Below are 18,510 nucleotides of genomic sequence, written 5' to 3' on the forward strand. Positions count from 1 at the left end.
ACATAATATTCAAATTGAATTAATATATTTCTTGAGTTGCATCAATTTAATAAGAAAAAATGATTAATTTATTTAATCTAATTAATTTAATGTGAAAAGAATCATAAATTAGTGGAGATAGAAATAGATTTGAGTTTTACAAAGAAGTTGTATAAAAATGATATAATTTTATTAATGAATTAACAGTTAGTAGGAAAATAGTCAGTAATTATCGAGCGCTTATGCTGATATGCCAAACGGTGCGTTAAATATTTGCATGATGCCATGTAGATTAGATTAAGGGATGAGAATGCGTGGGAGACCACTGGTGTTACCACTGGCGTTAAATCCCCTATAAAAATTAATTAACGTAAGAACAAATCCATTAATTATGTTAAAAGATAAAGGAACAAACAAGCATTAATCCATTAAAAAATAATAGTAAATTCCAACAGTTTGTCAGTGATGGTGTCAGTACTTTGACAGATCAATACCAAAGCCCAGAGGATGCAGTGAAAATTTTTTAACAGCCCAGAAGATAGAATTTCTCGTAATCCCCAAAAACAAATAGATCATGAGTTCTTATTACAGCGATACGTTTCAACTAGAGGCCACATCCCACGAGACTTATACGCAAGAGGAAAAAATAGGAGAAGGGGGAATGGAATAAAGTCATTGAAATGGAAACGGATATTCCCCAATGTTCCTACGACTGCGATAACATCTCCTGGAGTAAAAGAAAAAAAAATACCGAGTGCTATGACCTACCGTTTATTCCGTCGTACGCAGGCGACACACAGGGCAGTGACTAGTGCCCCAACGAAAACCACACACCCCAATACCACCACTCCAACCTCCAGGGTAGACAGCAAATATCGACTTCCCTGTCTCGAGGTATTCCTCGCGATATCGAGGACACGATATCTCTCCAGCTCCTCTCTTATTTCCGATTTTTTCTTTCGAAATACACTAAAAACGAGAAATCGCTCTTCAATTACATTTTCTGTATTTATTTTTGTTAATAAATTTAATAAACGTGAATAACTATGAGAATTATCTTCTGACTGCAATAGGATAGTATCCAACACGAATCAGAATAGTAGAAAAATTATATTTCTGGACTTCTTGAATCGTATTGGATCAACAATAAATACAAAATAACGAAAAAAATGAGGAACACATATTGGATTAATTAAAAATAAAGTATTATATGTTCTTCGGAAAATTGTTTACCTGTGGAGGGTGTCCATGTCGATCATGGAGTTGAGATGTGGATCAACGGCGTAGAGATACAAGTCAGTGCTGAGAAAACGTTTGGACGTGAATTATCGATGGAAAATATGATAGTACCATTAATCATTTACTTACGAGGTGGTGTCGATCAGATTCTTCTCAATGTGTGGCTCCAACTTTCTCACCCTGACGTCCAGTCCCGTGACGTTCTGCAGTGCACTAGAAACAAATAAAAAAGAAAAAAAAACTCATCGGCGAAAGGATTCTCGAAGAGCGTTTAATCATTCTCGACTCAGGAAAGATAAACGAGAATTTCATGGATTGTTCACTCACCCAGTGATCTCCTCGACTTGATTCTCAATTTCCGTCGGTTTCGTTCCCATGACGAGCACCACCTGTTTATTATCGTCAACGACGTACACCTGGATAAATAACAATAATTATTGATGGGTTTTTGATAGATTTTATTATGGACTGATGAGTTGAACTCACAAAAACGTTTGCTATACTGCTTCTTCCATTATCAGCCCCTCCTCTGTCGGTAGCCTTGACATCAAACCCAAAAACTCTACCAGCATCCCTCGAAAAACTAGCTACAGATCGCACTTGACCACTAAGTGGGTCAATGGCAAAACGCGGTGAATTCTCCTGTCCAAGGATTTGGTATCTTATTTCACCGTTTATTCCCTCATCAGGGTCGTCTGCCTACGGTTAATAATTCCTTGTACTCGTCATGATTTTTATCACAAGGTCCAATGAATCGTTACATTTCATAGAAATTAAATGCACAGATCGTTAACACGACTATTCATCATAAATCAATCATTACCCCTTTAATTTTTCATTAAGGCCAGGGAGGACTATCTATCGAATGTCATCTTTTGTTTAAATCTTATCTTTTTAACCTAAAATACATTAAAATTTGGGATCGAATTTGTGTTGCTGGAGCTACTCGAATGGTTATAAAAAAATAATGAAAAAAAAGAGGAACAATTATTGAAGGGCGCTAAAGAGCGATATTGTTTAAAAGGGATCTACCAAGTTTACAAAAAAATAATAAAAATTACGCAGCTTACCATTGCTCTCCAGAAGATTGAGTGATAGCTAGATGCTAGATGAATAGTAAGCTGCGTATTTTTTATTATTTTTTAGTAAACTTGGTAAATCCCTTTTAAATAATATCGATCTTTAGCGCCCTTCAATAATTTTTCCTCTTTTCTTTTCATTATTTTTTCATGTCCATTCAAGTGCTTCCCGCAACACAAAATTAATCCCAAATTTTAATGTATTTTAGGTTAAGAAGATGAAATTTAAATAGAAGTAGACGTTCGATAGATAGTCCACCCGGGCCTTAATCCTCTATTTAATCTACCCTCAATAAACAACAGAAAAAGGAATATGAAAAAATCACAAAAGAACTTTTGTGAAAACATTTTGCCAAGTTGACGTTTTATTGGCTGATCATATTTTCCAAAAAAATATTCTCAATTTTATTCACAAAAAAATACTTGAAATAAAATCTTCCCTCAATAAACGACAGAAAAAGGAATAGAATTTTTTAGAATAATTATGAACATCAAACTGACCTCAACCTTGATGATTTCGTGGCCGTACTGAACATTGGCTGGAATAGCTGCGAGCAGGGGTCTCCCCTTGTTCCTGAACCTAGGTGCATTATCATTTGCATCCTTAACTCTGACGACAACCCTCGCCTCGTTGACCCCCAGCCCCCCAAGCCTCTCCCCACCAACCGGATAAATCATCACCGGCATTCCCCTCCCAGTTTTCCCCCAATCGACCTTCACCCTGAACTGATACCTATCCCTGAACTCCCTGTCAACATTTCTCTTCAGTACCAGGGTACCATTATCAGGATGAATCCCAAATAAATCGAGAATCTCCGAGTCATTCGAGACAATCGCGTACCTCATCCTCTCCTGGGAGTAAACCTCCGAGACATTCAGCTGGATAAGTTTCAGGGGTACCACAGAGTTCTCCTCGATCTCAACTTCGTAGTAGCGATGCTGGAACACCGGTCTGTCGTGTGTCGTTTTGTCCGGAACATCTGGAACATCTGGAACATCAAGAACCCTGACGAACAGGAGAGCTGTGGCAGTCAGGCTGGGTTCCCCGAGATCCCTGACGGTGATCGTGACGTTGTGGAGGCTCTGACGCTCGTAATCTAACTCAGCGATTGTCATGACAGTGCCGTCTTTGCTGTCAATCTCGAAGAACTGCTTCTCCCCGATCAGCCGAGGGAGATCGAACAGAATCAGGCCGTTCCCGTTCCCTGCAAAATCACTGTCATTCGCGTAAACTTTGGTGATTATCGTTCCAGGTGGTGTGTCTTCGCTGGCAGAAGTGTAGAACACTGGAATCATCTTCGAGTTGTCCACGTTAACATCTGTGTACCCGTGGAACTCAGGCGGATTGTCATTGCTATCGAGAACATTGATCTCGACATCAACTGTGGAACTTTGCTGATGCCTGCCACTGTCCTGAGCAATTACTGTCAACTGATAAGTATCTTTGACCTCTCGATCCAGATCTCCTGTCACCATCAGCAGCCCACTGGCCTCATCCACCTCGAAACGCAGTCCTGACGAGTTCCAGGACGGTTCCAAGCTGTACCTGATCCTCGCATTCTCACCCGCATCATCGTCCACAGCTGTTATTCGACCTATCGTCTGCCTGTCATAAATACCCTCGATCACATCAAACGCGTACCACGATTTATTGAACACTGGTGCGTGATCGTTCACGTCAACGATCATCATTTTTACTGATACCGTATCATTCAGGGTTCCACTGTCTTGAGCTACTACAGTCAAATGAATATTGCGTCCAGCTGGCAATTGTCGGACTGTTGAAAGCTCACCCGTCCTTGGGCTGATGATGAAGTGCGGATTTGAATCGGAATTCCGTTGTGGCGAGATTGTCTCGTTGGCAATGCCGTATGTTATCTCGGCGTTGGAACCCGCGTCCTTGTCACTCGCCAGTAGCCGGATTATCACGGCACCGAGAGTTACGTTTTCAGGGATGAGGAGCAGGGGGGAGTTATGCGAGGAATTGTCCTTCGATTTTTCCGAGGACTCTTTTGAGACTACTATACCCTTGTCAGGGGATACTATCATCTGCGTGAACACCGGGCCGTTGTCGTTTACGTCGGTTATTTTCAAGGTCAATGATGCCGTTGATTTTGAATTTACTGGGGGCAGAATTAAAAGTCTAGATCAAGGAATCGACTTTGTTGGGGGTCCATTCAGTTAAATTACAAATAAAATTAAAACATTTGGAATTTAATTTTCTCGTGGTGGGTATTAGAATTGCCCATTACCCAACGGGTATCACTGGAGCTTTAGAATTCACTTGTTGAAAGTGATAATAATCAAACCCGTTTTCGTGAATTCTCCAATCGACAGATATAATCTTTGAAAAATCGATTGCATGCTAAATGCATTAGTTTTTTTTTCTCCAGGTTGTTAACTACTGTCGCAGTGATTTCATGGGAATGATAAACGATAAACCGAGACCCGTAAATCAGCAAAGAATTTTTCTGGTGAAGGTAGACCTGATCCGTTACGCCGGAGCGATCTCGGCAGTCGCTTTTGCGCAATCGGCTGTCATTAGTTGGATTTGAGCGGCAAGAAATTTAAGGTAAGATATCGGTGATAAGCAAATGACGCAATTGTTGGGAATTGATTGTCTCCTCGAGCGGAACTTCTTTTTCAGGGAATTCGTCCAGAGAGAGAATTTAGAGAAAATCGATTCATGAAGTAAATTTTTTTTCTTGTTCTTTACTTACTGTCATCGCTGGCGATGATCGTCAGGTTGTAGGTGGACTTTTCCTCTCGATCAAGAACACTAGAGCCCTTGCCCCCGAAGAAGATTCTCCCCGTGGTTCGATCGATGGTGAAGAGGTCACTGCCCTCTCCACTGATCTGCAGACTGAACTTCCGGTTTGGAAGGTCATCGGCATCATGAGTGGATATTCGATTATTCAAGACGACTTCAGTCCCAGGAGGGCTGTTCTCCTCGACGTGACCCTGATACGACGACTGAGAGAAGATCGGGGGGTTGTCGTTGACGTCGTCGACGACAACCGTCACCTGAGGGCGCAAATCATTCCCATTTTATTTAATCCCTCAATAATCAAATCGTCAACAAAAAAATTAATAATTATTATTATTTATCTAGGTCTAGATGAAATCCGATGGGAAATCTTCGGGACCACATGCATGCAAGAATTACACGTCGATAGGGACGGGATCGATGGGATCTACGATTTTGCCCGTAGGGCACAGATTATCGACACCGTCGACTAGACGGATGCACTAAGCAGGCTGTAAAATGGCCGAGAGACTGATTACACATCCTGATATATCAGAACCGTCTAAGCAACAACAAAAGTCAAAAGCCAGTATTTAATACTAAGCCATAAGATTAATTATGGAATATTGAATTAATATTGAATCCCACACCATTGAATTATGATCTAAAGTATTTTCAGATAACGGAAATGGAAAATATCTCAATGATCGATCTATACTACCCACTTGAAATATTCCTAGTCCCCTCGTCGTCTCCGCAATTACAGTGATACTGTAATTTTGTCTGGTTTCACGATCGAGACCCCGCACCGTGTAGAGGTCACCGTCCTCGGTTATTGCGATATCAGGCACATCACGCTGATTGGCGATAAGAAAACGCACATTTGAGGTTGTTCTCGTGTTATTACGGGGTAGTACTTGTCCTATGAAAGCACCAGCTTGATTCTCTCGAACGTGGAAGAGGAGGGGAGCTCTGGTGGTGCCTCTGGAAGAATTCAGAAAAACCGGTAAGACCACTTTCAGACATTCAGGATTCATCATTTTTCTTGCGGGATTTACTTTTTATTTTTATTATTCTGACAAGAATTTGTCAACTTCCGCGTACATGCTGACCTGTTGGTCCACTTACTTCCCTTTCAATGTGGGAAATTTCACTTTCCTTCGTACGCTAAATCTCGTTATTACACGTGTCGTTGAACTGAATCAGAGGAATTTCTCGAGTTTATGACGACGTAATTGGGGTTTTAACGCAGTTGAGATTCTTCTGTCTTTCATTCCCCTTCAATGAAATTCTAAAATGAATTCTAGACAATAAAATGCAACTCACTTGGTGAAGAGTTCCCTCTCATCGTTGGGATCAACGACATGAACCGAGACATTGGTGACGAGCATCAGATTCTTATCATTCGTAACAACCCCTTCAAAATCGTAAGATCTCCTGACGTACCTATCGATATCGTCTATCACCGTTATCGTTCCCGTCTGCTCCTCCACAGCAAAGGGAACTGCAATAAATCAATCGTTAATTTCGCAGATATTTTTCGTCAAATTCTCGGGAATTTTCCCTAGATTTGTCTTTCAGTTGCTGGAAATTCTTACCGCCCTCGCGATAGCTGTGGAGCAGGTCGTAGATGATGTCACGTTTTTTCTCAGCTGCACTGTTGATACGAATCTGTCCAACACTCGTTCCAACCGGAACATTAGCACCCACCCAGAACTCATAGGGAGAACCCACGAAATCAGGAAGAGATCCTCCAGTTGCTTGTCAAAATCATTAATCAATGAATTATTTGTTTAAATTAATTGTCTTCTGTTCTCGGAAGAACTAGTAATATTACAATTAAAAAATAACTCAGAGTCAGGATAAAAAAAATATATCAAACTGAAAAATAAGATAATAAATAACAGATAAAAATAAATGACAATAATTGGGTATACGCGAGAATTTCTACAATTAATGATTTATCATAAACAAATTCAAATGTTACAATTTTGTTATCTACGAAATGCGACATTATGGATTGATATTTGTATTTTATTATTGTTCTGATCTGATATTTGAAGTCTGTTATTATATAAATTTTCATTAACAAATGCGTTCGTTAAAAATTGAGTTGAAATTTACGCGTGTCAATTCCACATGTAATCGAAATATTTGGAGCGACCGCTGGATTTCATGAAGTGCATTATAAGTACGAGTACAATTGCTTGATTTTCAGTCATTACCATCGCTCTGGAGAACATCAACAGTGACAACAGCAAGTGAGAATCTCCTCTCGCTGGGATTGGCAGGTTGATCAGCTGCTTCAACAAATATTGCGTGTCGTCCAACGATAATTGGAGTTTCAGCAACAGTAACGACTCCAGTACGTGAATCAACAGTAAATGGTACCCGAACAATCGTGCTATTTCCAGCTTTCTGGAGGCCATACCTGACGACACCGTTCCTCCCAAGGTCACTGTCAAGGGCCTTCACCTGTCCGAGAACAGTTCCAACACGGGCGTCACTCTTAGCGACGAACTCGTAGACATTCGATGGAACAAAAATGGGATTATTGTCATTGGCATCGAGAAGAGTTATTTCCACTGGAACTGAGGAGCTGCCGTTGGAGGAGGGCACCACAGTGGGATTTTTCTCGAGAGCAATCACCTGCATCCGGAGGAGGGAAATTCTCTCGCGATCCAGAACCCTCTCGTCACGGACGGTCAGCCATCCGCTCTTCTCATCCACCAGGAAAGCACCCGAGGGATCCAACAATTCATACGTGAAATCTCCATTCATCCCCTGGTCCTGATCATGCGCCACCACCTGGAGGACACTGAAACCATTCGGGAGATTCTCCACGATGCTGATGTTGTAGTGATCCACCTCGAACTCCGGGAGGTTGTCATTCAGGTCCAGGATCTCTATCTCCAATCGGGCACTGGAGAACTTCAGGGGATTGTCCATCTGGGTTGCGTGCAGCTGCAGATGAAATGTGTTGTTCGAGAGGGTGCGCTCTGATTCAAGGTCGATCGGTTGAATCTGGAATAGGGAACCGTTTCGCGAATCCATCTGGAAGATGTTTCTCTCGTTTCCGGATACTATCGAGTACTTCAGAGGAGCGTTTATGGACGCGTCCTGGTCCTTTGCGTGGATCGAAGGCGTGAAGTAGATCTCTTTGTGCAGACGAGATTTCTGGGAATTCCAGGAAATTATTCAAGGATTCCACCACTCGTTAATATGATATTAATATTCATTATTATCATCAGTATTTTCGCTAAATACCAGAAAATACCAGAAAATGCACGCGATAAACAAAATGAATATCAATAATTTAAATATATATTTCAATTTTAAATGCAGGTAGATTTTTTTCAATCAGCATTTGTTTAAAAGAAATGGCAGTTATTCAAGTGTAAGTATTGGTTACTCACATTTTGAATTTCTATTAAGCTAATGATTTCATCGGCTCCATAAAAACCTTTTTCAATCATTGATTAATTTAGAAGGGAGAGCTTTTTACTGGCGCCAGCATGTCGATCGTAAAGTGGAATGAGGGGCTGAAAAAAGGGTGGAAACTCACCGGAAATGGAAAGGATTCGTAGACCCTAGCTCTGTATGTGCTCTGGGTGAACTTGGGCCCAAGGTCGTCGTTGTCAATCACGTTGACGGTGACGGTTGTGCTGGCACTTCTCGCTGGAGTGCCGCGATCCTGAAAATAATTCTCAAAATTATGTAACTATTTGAAAATTATTTGGAAATTAGTTCTTTCTTTTTTTTTCAATTTACCGTGGCGGTTATCACTAAGGAAAATTGACGATCCCCTGTGTCGTAGTCTAGGGGTCTTCGAAGGATCAGGGCGGTACGATGTCCTGACTCCAGGGAGAATTTTCCTCCCTCGTTTCCTTCTACTATCGCATAGTGGACGTCACTATTCGGAGTGTTCGGCTTATCGCCGTCGAAGGCGTGAATTCCGCGGAAAATCGTCATTCCTAAAATATATCACAATTTTTTTTGGACTTCTTTCGAAAATAATTAACGATTTTCGATGATTATTCTCTCCATTGACAGCTCTGAGTTGATTTAATTCACTAGATCAGCTGAATGAATTTAAAAAAAACTGAGTGTTTAAATTAGCGCTAATTGTCGCATTGTAATTAGATTCTTCAATTATGCCGAACTCTTTGCCGATCAAAATTGGAGCATAATTCAGTGATTTAATCAGCGAGTGGATTGAAACTGGGATTTAACAGAGCGGAAAAGTTATTGAAACTTCTTGACGCTGTCTTATCCCTCGGGATCACGTAACCCAAAACAATACGAAGAATTAAGAGTTTGATTAAGAGTTTGATTAATCTCACCGGGTGAAGTGAATTCCTCAACTGTCACGTGATAGGGCGATCCGATGAACTGGGGAGCATGATCGTTTATGTCCTCCACGTACACCGTCACCGACAGGTGCGACGATGTCTAAATTAAAAAATTAGAAATCACCATCAATCAGCAATTAAATACCAATTCCCACACAAAAATTTTAATTTCACACAAAGAATTGGAAAAAAAATTAATAAATAATATAAACAAAATTATTTCTCAAAATGAAGATGTTGAGTTTGAACACTTGAGGTTTTTTAGTGGTTTTTAGACATTCTCTTCAAGTTCGGGAAAGGGTAAGGAGCCTTCCAGCCATTTTGCACTCTACACTTGTCAGTCGCCTAGTCCAGAGGTGCCAGTATGTTGGCCCTTCGAGCAAACTCATAGAGCCCTTCTATACCGTCCCTATCAACATACATTTCCTTGATGCAAGTGGTCCCAATGACATCTCATCAGACCTCGTCAAGACCACTGAATTGAGGTTTATTTATTATTGTAAAGAAATACAATTATTTAGTAGCCATAAAATAATATTTTTATTTAGTGGATAATTATCGGTCTCAATGGGGGAGGCACATCTGCATCGATCTTTTGGTCTTTGAGGTCAGCGAGTCAATTGAAGAGAAAGGTTATTCTTATAAAAATTTTTCAAAACATTTCCCAAAAATACAATTGTTTTGTTTCCCGATTTTTTTTGTTTCAAAAAAAAAATTCGGAAAAGTTTTCCAGAAATTTTTTGAAAATTAAAAAAAAATATTCCGATTACAATTTTTCTTTTACCCGGGTAGATAAATTCTTGAAAAAATTTTTAATAAGATAAATAAATTCTCAAACGCAAGAAAGTAGAATTAAAATTAATTAAATCAGTTGCATAAATAGAAAAAAAGAAAAAATGAAAAAAAAAATTGTACGCGAAAATCCTCTTGGCGATTTGAATCGAGCGATAAAACAATTTGTCTAATTAATCTAATGATACCGTTACCGGGAAATTCAGGTAATCATAAATGGAAATTATGGTTGCGAGTGGAAACGACTGGTCTTCCTCTGGTATCTTCTTCCAATGCACCAGGAAACCGAAGACTAAAACTAAACTCAACTTCACGCTAGTTCACTCAGTCACGCTCTTCTACAAATGGGTGTTTGTACATTTTTTTTCTCTCTATATTTACGATATAATTTTCCTAATTCTTCGCCGCTCGCACTCTCACGTGCGTATCTCATAATACACCCGTCACGTTTGCGCTTTCGCTCGAAAGTACATCACGTGTAAAATTTTTTTTTCACTCTTGGTACTCCACTCGGTGCAGAAAGTAAATACAAAGATGAGGTGCAGTTGTAGAAACAAGGCCAATTGCTCAAGAATTCAGTGCAAATTTCACGCGTCGCAAATAACAATATCTTATTTTTTCATAAAACAATATTGATCGATATTAATTATAATCAACAGTAAATTTTGTTTATGGCAAAATCAATTGCAATTTTTGTTCAAAAGGGGGAGTAAAATGGGGGGGAGATTCTCGGAATTGCTGGGGCAAGATAATGGATTAGTTATTTCGTCTGTTAGTCCGTCCAATAGTCATTACTCACTTGAAATGAGTTCATCGCTCTGTCTCGATGGGTCCACACCCGTCGATCCGTGAAATAGCCCCGCCAGAGGCCCTTAATTTCCATTTTTTAAAATTTTTTCTTAAATCTGGAGTGTATTCTATGGAATTGATGGGATTTTTGACTCACCAGGGAGTTGACGCCGTCGGAGTAGTCACAGACGAATCGAAACTTGAGGAGATTTCGGGGTGTCTCTGAGTCCACCAGGTCCTCCAGAGATTGGGACAATATCACAGATATGTGGGTAGAATTCAGGTCTTTGTACGTGAAATATCGCGCGTCCTCTTCCTGTTTATAGATTAAATTATAAAATTGTCGTAATTAATTTTTCAACAAAATATAAAAATGAAAAATTTTACAGATTCATCAAATATGGATTTAACTTAAAAACCACTGATTTTAGAAGAAAATATCGTATGACCTTTTCTATCCAGAATTGAATTCCCTACAAAAAAGTTCTGTAACATTATCACGTCTGATCGATAGCTCTCGAGATAAATCGATAAAGCGAAATGTAATTCATGTCAGACACGAATTTCGAGTGATATCGCTGAATCTAAGAGAGCTACCGAGATTTTCGTAATAACTTTTCTTATAGCTCTCACTTTGCTCTATAAAAAATATTCTGACAATGATTTTCCTATTTCCATTAGATTCAGAGATATTCCTCTAAGACTGATCTGAAGAAAATTAGGACTTGTTATTTTTTGTTGTTTACTCAATAATTAGTGGGGACTTATGCCTTTCTGTGATTTAGCTGACTAACCTTATCAACGGGCATTATCGTCAAGTGACTGCGAGGGTGGACCTCCAAGGATAATACCTCTGCACCTAGAGGAAGATTTTCTGGAACCCTCACGAACTTCAAGTACTCGCCAACTGGATAAAACTGACATCCTAGAAATATTTATTCTCATTAATTATTTCAGGCGTCATCAACTTTCATTATTAGAATGAAAAATATAATTATAAATTAACCGCAAGTCTCACGAGTAAATGTTAGAGCTATTCAACCGAGTAATTTGGGGTACCGTTGGATTTCGCACGGTCAACTGACCCCAGGTACGCATTCTAGGTGATTCACTATTAAATTGATGACGGGAAAATGTGATTCCCCGGATTTTCCCTTCGAATTTTCACAGCAAAACAATTTACTGTCAAATTCCCCCGGAATTCCTGGATTTTCTCCGCTTATCATCAATTTCCGACTGCCAATTAATCCTTCCTCCTCCTATTCCTATTCTAAAAAGGACAAACTTCGAGACTATCGATATCTCGAAAGCCTGTCACGCTTATTCCTCATTGGTTCAGTCATCTGAGGCGGCTAATTTGAATTTGGAACTCATTTCCTATTCTAAAAAGGACAAACTTCGAGACTATCGATATCTCGAAAGCATGTCACGCTTATTCCTCATTGGTTCAGTCATCTGAGGCGGCTAATTTGAATTTGGAACTCATTTAAAATAACAATTTTTATTTCCTATCCTAAAAAGGACAAACATCGAAACTATCGATATCTCGAAACTCTGTCACGCTTATTCCTCATTGGTTCAGTCATCTGAGGCGGTTAATTTGAATTTGGAACTCATTTAAATTAACAATTTTTATTCCTATCCTAAAAAGGATAAACATCGAGACTATCGATATCTCGAAACTCTGTCACGCTTATTCCTCATTGGTTCAGTCATCTGAGGCGGCTAATTTGAATTTGGAACTCATTTAAATTAACAATTTTTAATCACGATTTTTATAATTACAGCGCGCTGTAGCGCGCGTTCGTTCTCGTTCTCAATTAAAGATCAAATAAATTATAACGATTTTTTTTTTAATTCCTACAGATTTTTCCTGAAAATGGAATGGCGTTTTAACTTCCAAACTAATGCACCATCACAAGGAACAAAATCCCTCGGAGTTGAAACCGATAATTCACCAAATAATCGCGACACTCATAACTCTCTATTATTCAATAAAAAAAATCTCTTTAAATTCGTCCAGCGATTTCATGACACCCGTAAAAACGGAGATGTTACGCGGATCGTCTGATCTTATCTTCATTCAATTTATTCACGGGAGCAATCGCCTCTGCCTCGCCAAGACGAAAAAAAAAAAGGAAAAAAAATCCCTAAAAAAGGGTGACGATGACCCAGAGTGACAGATGCGTCTGGGTGAAACCAAAAGCCGGAAATTTTTCTTCCCCGATTTTTCTCGAAAATTCAATCTCTCGTTCTCTTTGTTCCCTATTTTTTACTCCATTTTTTTTTCACGCTATCGGACTTCCGGCCCCTTTGTGCGATTTTATTTCATTTGATGTTTTATTTCTTCTTTATTTTCGTATTTTTTTTTCCTCAACCGTTTTCTTTTCTCAGTTTTACAGAAGGCGAGAGCCTAATAATTGCCACTGGCAACCGCCTCGACGCAGTTTAATCATCGCGGGTAATAAAGAAACTCATGGGGTTTTATTCTGAGTTAAATGCACCTCGCGCATCCGATGTTTTTTTCTTGTTCTATTGTTCTGAGTGTGAAAGGCGACAGGTGTTTTATCCACCGGTTTTTCGTCTTCAAATTCTCGAAAATCGATGGCTTGAAATTCTATCTCAATCACTCCCAAAAAAAGGATCGATTGCTCCAAATCAATGATTAATACTTAAATCATCACACTAACTTAAAATAATTATTAATAGTCTCATCAATATTTATAACTCATTGATTTTAATTCTTTTTTTTCAATAGGATTTTTTTTCTTTTCGCAAACAAAATCAGAAAGAATTTATTTTATTTATTTATTAATCCAAATTGATAACTAACTCTTAAACTAATTAATTGCAATGCTTACTAAAATAATTGATAATATTCCCATTAACATCAACAAATTCTCTGATTTGAAAAATTTTCTTTTTGTGATATCAAGATTTTTTTTTCTCAGTGCAGGAGAAATCTGGAGCATCCGGTGTCGCTTTAAAAAAAATCTATTTTCTCCTTTAAATTCAACAGTTCGAGTCATATGCTCACGATATATTTCTCTCAAATTTGTTTCATAATCCTCCCGATCCATTTTCTCATCCTCTCGGAATAAAAAGCGAGACTCGACAAACTCCAGATTTATCGCATTTTATTTCACTCGTAATAGCGTTTTGAAATTTTTCCGGGGATTTCTCCCCCTCGGAAGTGTGTCAAGGTCAGTATCACTAGTGTTATATTTTTTTTTTCCTTTTTTTTCTGGGGATATTCTCCGTAAAGGGTGAGATAGGGGCTGGACAGGTTGAGCATAAAAACCTACGATGCATCGACGAACGTGTCTACTCCGATTTCCACTGGTCGAGAACTTCTCTTTTTCTCGTATTTTTATCCTTTGTCAGGCTTTTTTCCCACCGTGTCTTTCATTTTTTCGGAGGCGCATGATAAATCGGGCCAATGCGACGATTTTCAATGCAATCTGCCCATTCAATCGGAAATTCATCCCTTCAATTCTCTCCCTTTTTCAACCCTCGAAATTTAATTTCACCTCTTAATTTTCCCAGTCGAATCGGAAATTTTCATTGAATTTTCATTGAATTTCGGGAAATCTTGACATCAAAAAATTCTATTTTCCATTAAAAAAAAATTATTCTTAATTATTCCAGGAATTTAATGAAGAATTTGGGGATTATTACTATTATTAATTATTGTTTTATGAAAAAATTTTTAAATTCTAGGAACATTCGATTTCAATGAAAATTCTCTGCTATTTCCTCTGGAATTCCAAAAAATTGATTTTTTCGGAGGCGCATGATAAATCGGGATAATGCGACGATTTTCAATGCAATCTGCCCATTCAATCGGAAATTCATCCCTTCAATTCTCTCCTTTTTTCAACCTTCGAAATTTAATTTCACCTCTTAATTTTCCCAGTCGAATCGGAAATTTTCATTGAATTTTCATTGAATTTCGGGAAATCTTGACATCAAAAATTTCTATTTTCCATTAAAAAAAAAATTATTCTTAATTATTCCAAGAATTTAATAAAGAATTTGGGAATTATTACTATTATTAATTATTGTTTTATGAAAGAATTTTTTAATTCTAGGAACATTCGATTTCAATGAAAATTCTCTGCTGTTTCCTCTGGAATTCCAAAAAATTGGATAAATAACAGAGTTTCTAGATTTTTTTTTATTCTTCCATTTAACTTCATTTAAATAATTAAATTTAATTTAAATAATTTTCAAATACCCGAAAAATTCGATCGCAACAGAAATTCCTGTCGCATTTTCCCAGAAATTCCAAAAATTGTAATTCCTCAAATTTCGACATTTTTTTTAATTCTTCGATTCCCGTGTTTCATAAAATAAATGGAAAATCGCTGAATTAATACTATTCCCAATTATTAAAAATGATTAAAAATTAAAAGAATTTTTCAATTCCTGCACAGAGAGAAATATTCAATAAAAATTACATGTATTTTTCGTAATTCTGCACGGAAAGAAAAATACCGTAAAAATTACGGAATTGGCACGTAATTTTTATCTGAAGTCACGAAATTTTTCTGCGGTATTCCCTAATTTTTATCTGAATTATCAGTGAAAAATTACGATATCATCACATAAATTTTTCGAATCGACTCCGTAATCGATAAGTGAACTGAAAGTTCCGTAATTTTTACTAAATATTTCTGTGGAAAATGGAATTCGAATGGAAATTTCTGTCACATTTTCCATGAACTATAAAAATTTGTAAATACGACCAAAATTTCGACTGTCACCATAAATTTCTGCCCCTGTCACGCGAAATAAATGTTAATTTTTGGTGCAAGTTTATTGTACAAACCTGTTGCTGAGGTGATTGAAAAAACAAGGAGTAATGTCACAAGTTTTGTTACTCTACGTGATAAAGAGTAACTCGCACCAGAATCCGGGGCCATGGCGGACTCTCCTCCGCATGGAAATTAATCCTGAAACGTGAAAAAAAAAATGTGGAATAGAGAAGAATGTTTTCTTTAGACGAGTTTATGGTCGTAAAAATTCAGAGTAAATTCCTTCCCATTCATCACTTGCAAATTTTTGTGGTTCTCGCATAGAAATTGATGATTACCACGAGATATTTTTTATCGTGAGCAAGTGGATTGCGTTCTATTTTCGGGATACCGTATTTTCAATGCGTTCTCCATTTTATCATCAAGCGGCAATAATCTATTTTGATAATTGCAATAAATAATTGATCGGAATTAATACTTCAATTTTTCTTATGATTTTTCAAGGGAAAGAAATCGTTTTTTGATGAGAGAATTTTGTGATTGTTACAGGCAAGAAATTATTGAGAATAAATTTAATCGCATTTCAAATCTTTTTGTAGTACAATAATAATAAATTTAAAAAGCAAAAGGTCACTCTCACACTAAATGAGAATGACAATTTTTTCACAATTTTATAATTTCCCAAATTTTTTTACTTCATATTTTCCATTAAATAATAAAAAACGTTCAATAAAAAAATCAATACAACATTCAACTCGAGCGTCAAAAAGTCATCATTTGTTTATTATAAATCAAATATATATATATATCATTAAATATTTTTATGTACCTGTTTTTTTGAGATATAAATATCAATATAAATATTCTGTATAAATGAAAATTAAATGAGTTTGTAAAAACTGAATAAAAAACCTGTTTAAACAAAAAAAAAAGCAAAAATCGTTACATGCAAAAATGAGAGTTTGTGTTTCAGGGCCTAGAAGAGGTTGCCCAGGTGACAGGATATGGGGGAGGGTGACTACATTTGCATGAGTGAAAATCTTGAAAAATCTACCAGCCGTACACCAACTCTCAGTGCACGCGCATAATGTTCCTCTTGACGCCCTCCGGATCAAGGTCACGACTCCACCCCCTCAACCCCTCAACCTCCCACCCTTTCACTCCCTCGACCTCTACCCCCTTCCGCGATTTCAATTATCCTTTCCAAAATAAACTGCAATCTACAATATCTCATTATTCCTTCGACAATTACTCAAAATCAATTCGAAATTAAAATAAAAATTAATTTATTATTATTATTATTATTATTATTATTATAATTATTATTATTATTATTGTTATTATTATAATTATAATTATTATTATTATTATTATAATTACTATTATTATTATTATTATTATTATTATTATTATTATTATTATTATTATTATTATTATTATTATTATTATTGGTGTTGTTGTTGTTATTGTTATTGTTATATTGAATTTAAATTTTTAGAAAGTAATGGTAATGAAAAAAAATGGATTAATTGGAATTGTAATTGTAATTAGTGGATTGATTCTCCATTTTTATTCCATTTTAGAATTATAAAAAATGAGTAAATAAAATGAATAATAAGTAGAATAATATGGATTTGTTTAATTACGTTTTTGTTTAATCAACAATTTTATCCTACGTGTGATTAATTAAGTCGATTAATCCATGTCCGTAAGTTTTCAATAAAAATTATGAGTCAACAATTTTCTATTTTGCTATCGCCAATGAAAACATTCATATCGATTTAAAAAAAACGGAATAAAAAATTGAACGAAAAGGCAATCCAAATAAATCAATCGATCATTGTAAATTGATTTTTTTTTATCAGCAGTAGAAATTATGATTTCATCCACCTGTCAATCGTTTAATCCCTTTCTCCTGAGTCTGAGAACAAATTACCGAATTGTCGAGGCGAAATTTTCACTCACTGAAACGTTCACTTGAATAAAAAAAAGGACTGATTACCCGTCGAAATACTTTCGACGCACAGAAAAAAAAATATTTAACTTTCGTCGGGTTTAACGTTTCACGAGTGACTGGCAGTCGAGCGATCCTCCTCGTGTACCTAGTCAATAATCCCACCACATCGATTATTATTTAAAACGAGAATGGCGAGGGATTGTAAAATATTAAATACGAAATACGTCGCAATGTGGGTTAAATTTAATGGCACAACTGGACAGTATTTTGAGTTACTTCCGGGGCATCCCCTTTCGCTTTCCATCACTGACGTTGCGATATCCTGTCTATTAATTCTTTCCGATATTACTTTTTTTTTTACAATCATTTCCTCGTCACTTGTGATTACGGGCTTTCAGTTTTCTTTGAGACATTCTCAACGATGGCTTTAACGACTATTTTTATGGAAGAATTAGTACTTAATTGAGGGAAGGGTTGAATAATTTCTTTCAAACAATTTCTCCTCGTCGCTGTCATTTTTGGGATAAAAAATAAACTAATGGTGATATAACAAAACTGTTTTTATTTATCAATTTAAATTATCTCTTTTCATAATTAACCCCCCAGAATTTAGGGTGATAAAATTTTTTGTGGAGGCGGGCGGTGGAAATTGTTTTTTTTTTATAACGATCGTCCACGTATTGGGTGTTATCATTGGAATATATATATATATATAGCCACGGTTATTTCCAATATAATATATACATATAGCGAATTTCAAAAAGAAGAAAGAAAAAAGTCTAAAAATTTATATAAAAAATAGTTTAAAATTAAATAAATT

At 36.9% G+C, this 18,510-nt stretch overlaps 1 protein-coding gene across 4 annotated transcripts in view; it reads right to left on the minus strand.

The window, feature by feature from the left end:
• Positions 1–57: 57 nt before the first annotated feature.
• Positions 58–18,510, minus strand: part of Cad89D (cadherin-89D) — a 27,870-nt gene continuing 9,417 nt past the window's right edge. For 3 of the 4 annotated variants that reach the window (XM_011303769.1, XM_011303768.1, XM_011303767.1), the window contains 18 exons: positions 15,808–15,931; positions 11,771–11,901; positions 11,134–11,292; positions 9,387–9,495; positions 8,815–9,017; positions 8,609–8,737; positions 7,269–8,220; positions 6,642–6,803; positions 6,370–6,547; positions 5,769–6,027; positions 5,018–5,321; positions 2,799–4,420; positions 1,705–1,917; positions 1,546–1,634; positions 1,348–1,431; positions 1,213–1,281; positions 748–948; positions 58–331 (listed from right to left, as the gene is read on the minus strand). In XM_011303769.1, the coding sequence (XP_011302071.1) occupies positions 277–331; positions 748–948; positions 1,213–1,281; positions 1,348–1,431; positions 1,546–1,634; positions 1,705–1,917; positions 2,799–4,420; positions 5,018–5,321; positions 5,769–6,027; positions 6,370–6,547; positions 6,642–6,803; positions 7,269–8,220; positions 8,609–8,737; positions 8,815–9,017; positions 9,387–9,495; positions 11,134–11,292; positions 11,771–11,901; positions 15,808–15,901 (5,013 nt within the window). In that variant the 5' untranslated portion in view covers positions 15,902–15,931 and the 3' untranslated portion in view covers positions 58–276. Of the gene's footprint in view, positions 332–747; positions 949–1,212; positions 1,282–1,347; positions 1,432–1,545; positions 1,635–1,704; positions 1,918–2,798; positions 4,421–5,017; positions 5,322–5,768; positions 6,028–6,369; positions 6,548–6,641; positions 6,804–7,268; positions 8,221–8,608; positions 8,738–8,814; positions 9,018–9,386; positions 9,496–11,133; positions 11,293–11,770; positions 11,902–15,807; positions 15,932–17,623; positions 17,684–18,510 lie in introns of those variants that run through there. The other variant, XM_011303770.1, reaches the window with a different exon arrangement.

Source organism: Fopius arisanus, unplaced genomic scaffold, assembly GCF_000806365.1.
Source record: "Fopius arisanus strain USDA-PBARC FA_bdor unplaced genomic scaffold, ASM80636v1 scaffold00033, whole genome shotgun sequence".
In the NCBI taxonomy this organism is placed as follows: domain Eukaryota; kingdom Metazoa; phylum Arthropoda; class Insecta; order Hymenoptera; family Braconidae; genus Fopius; species Fopius arisanus.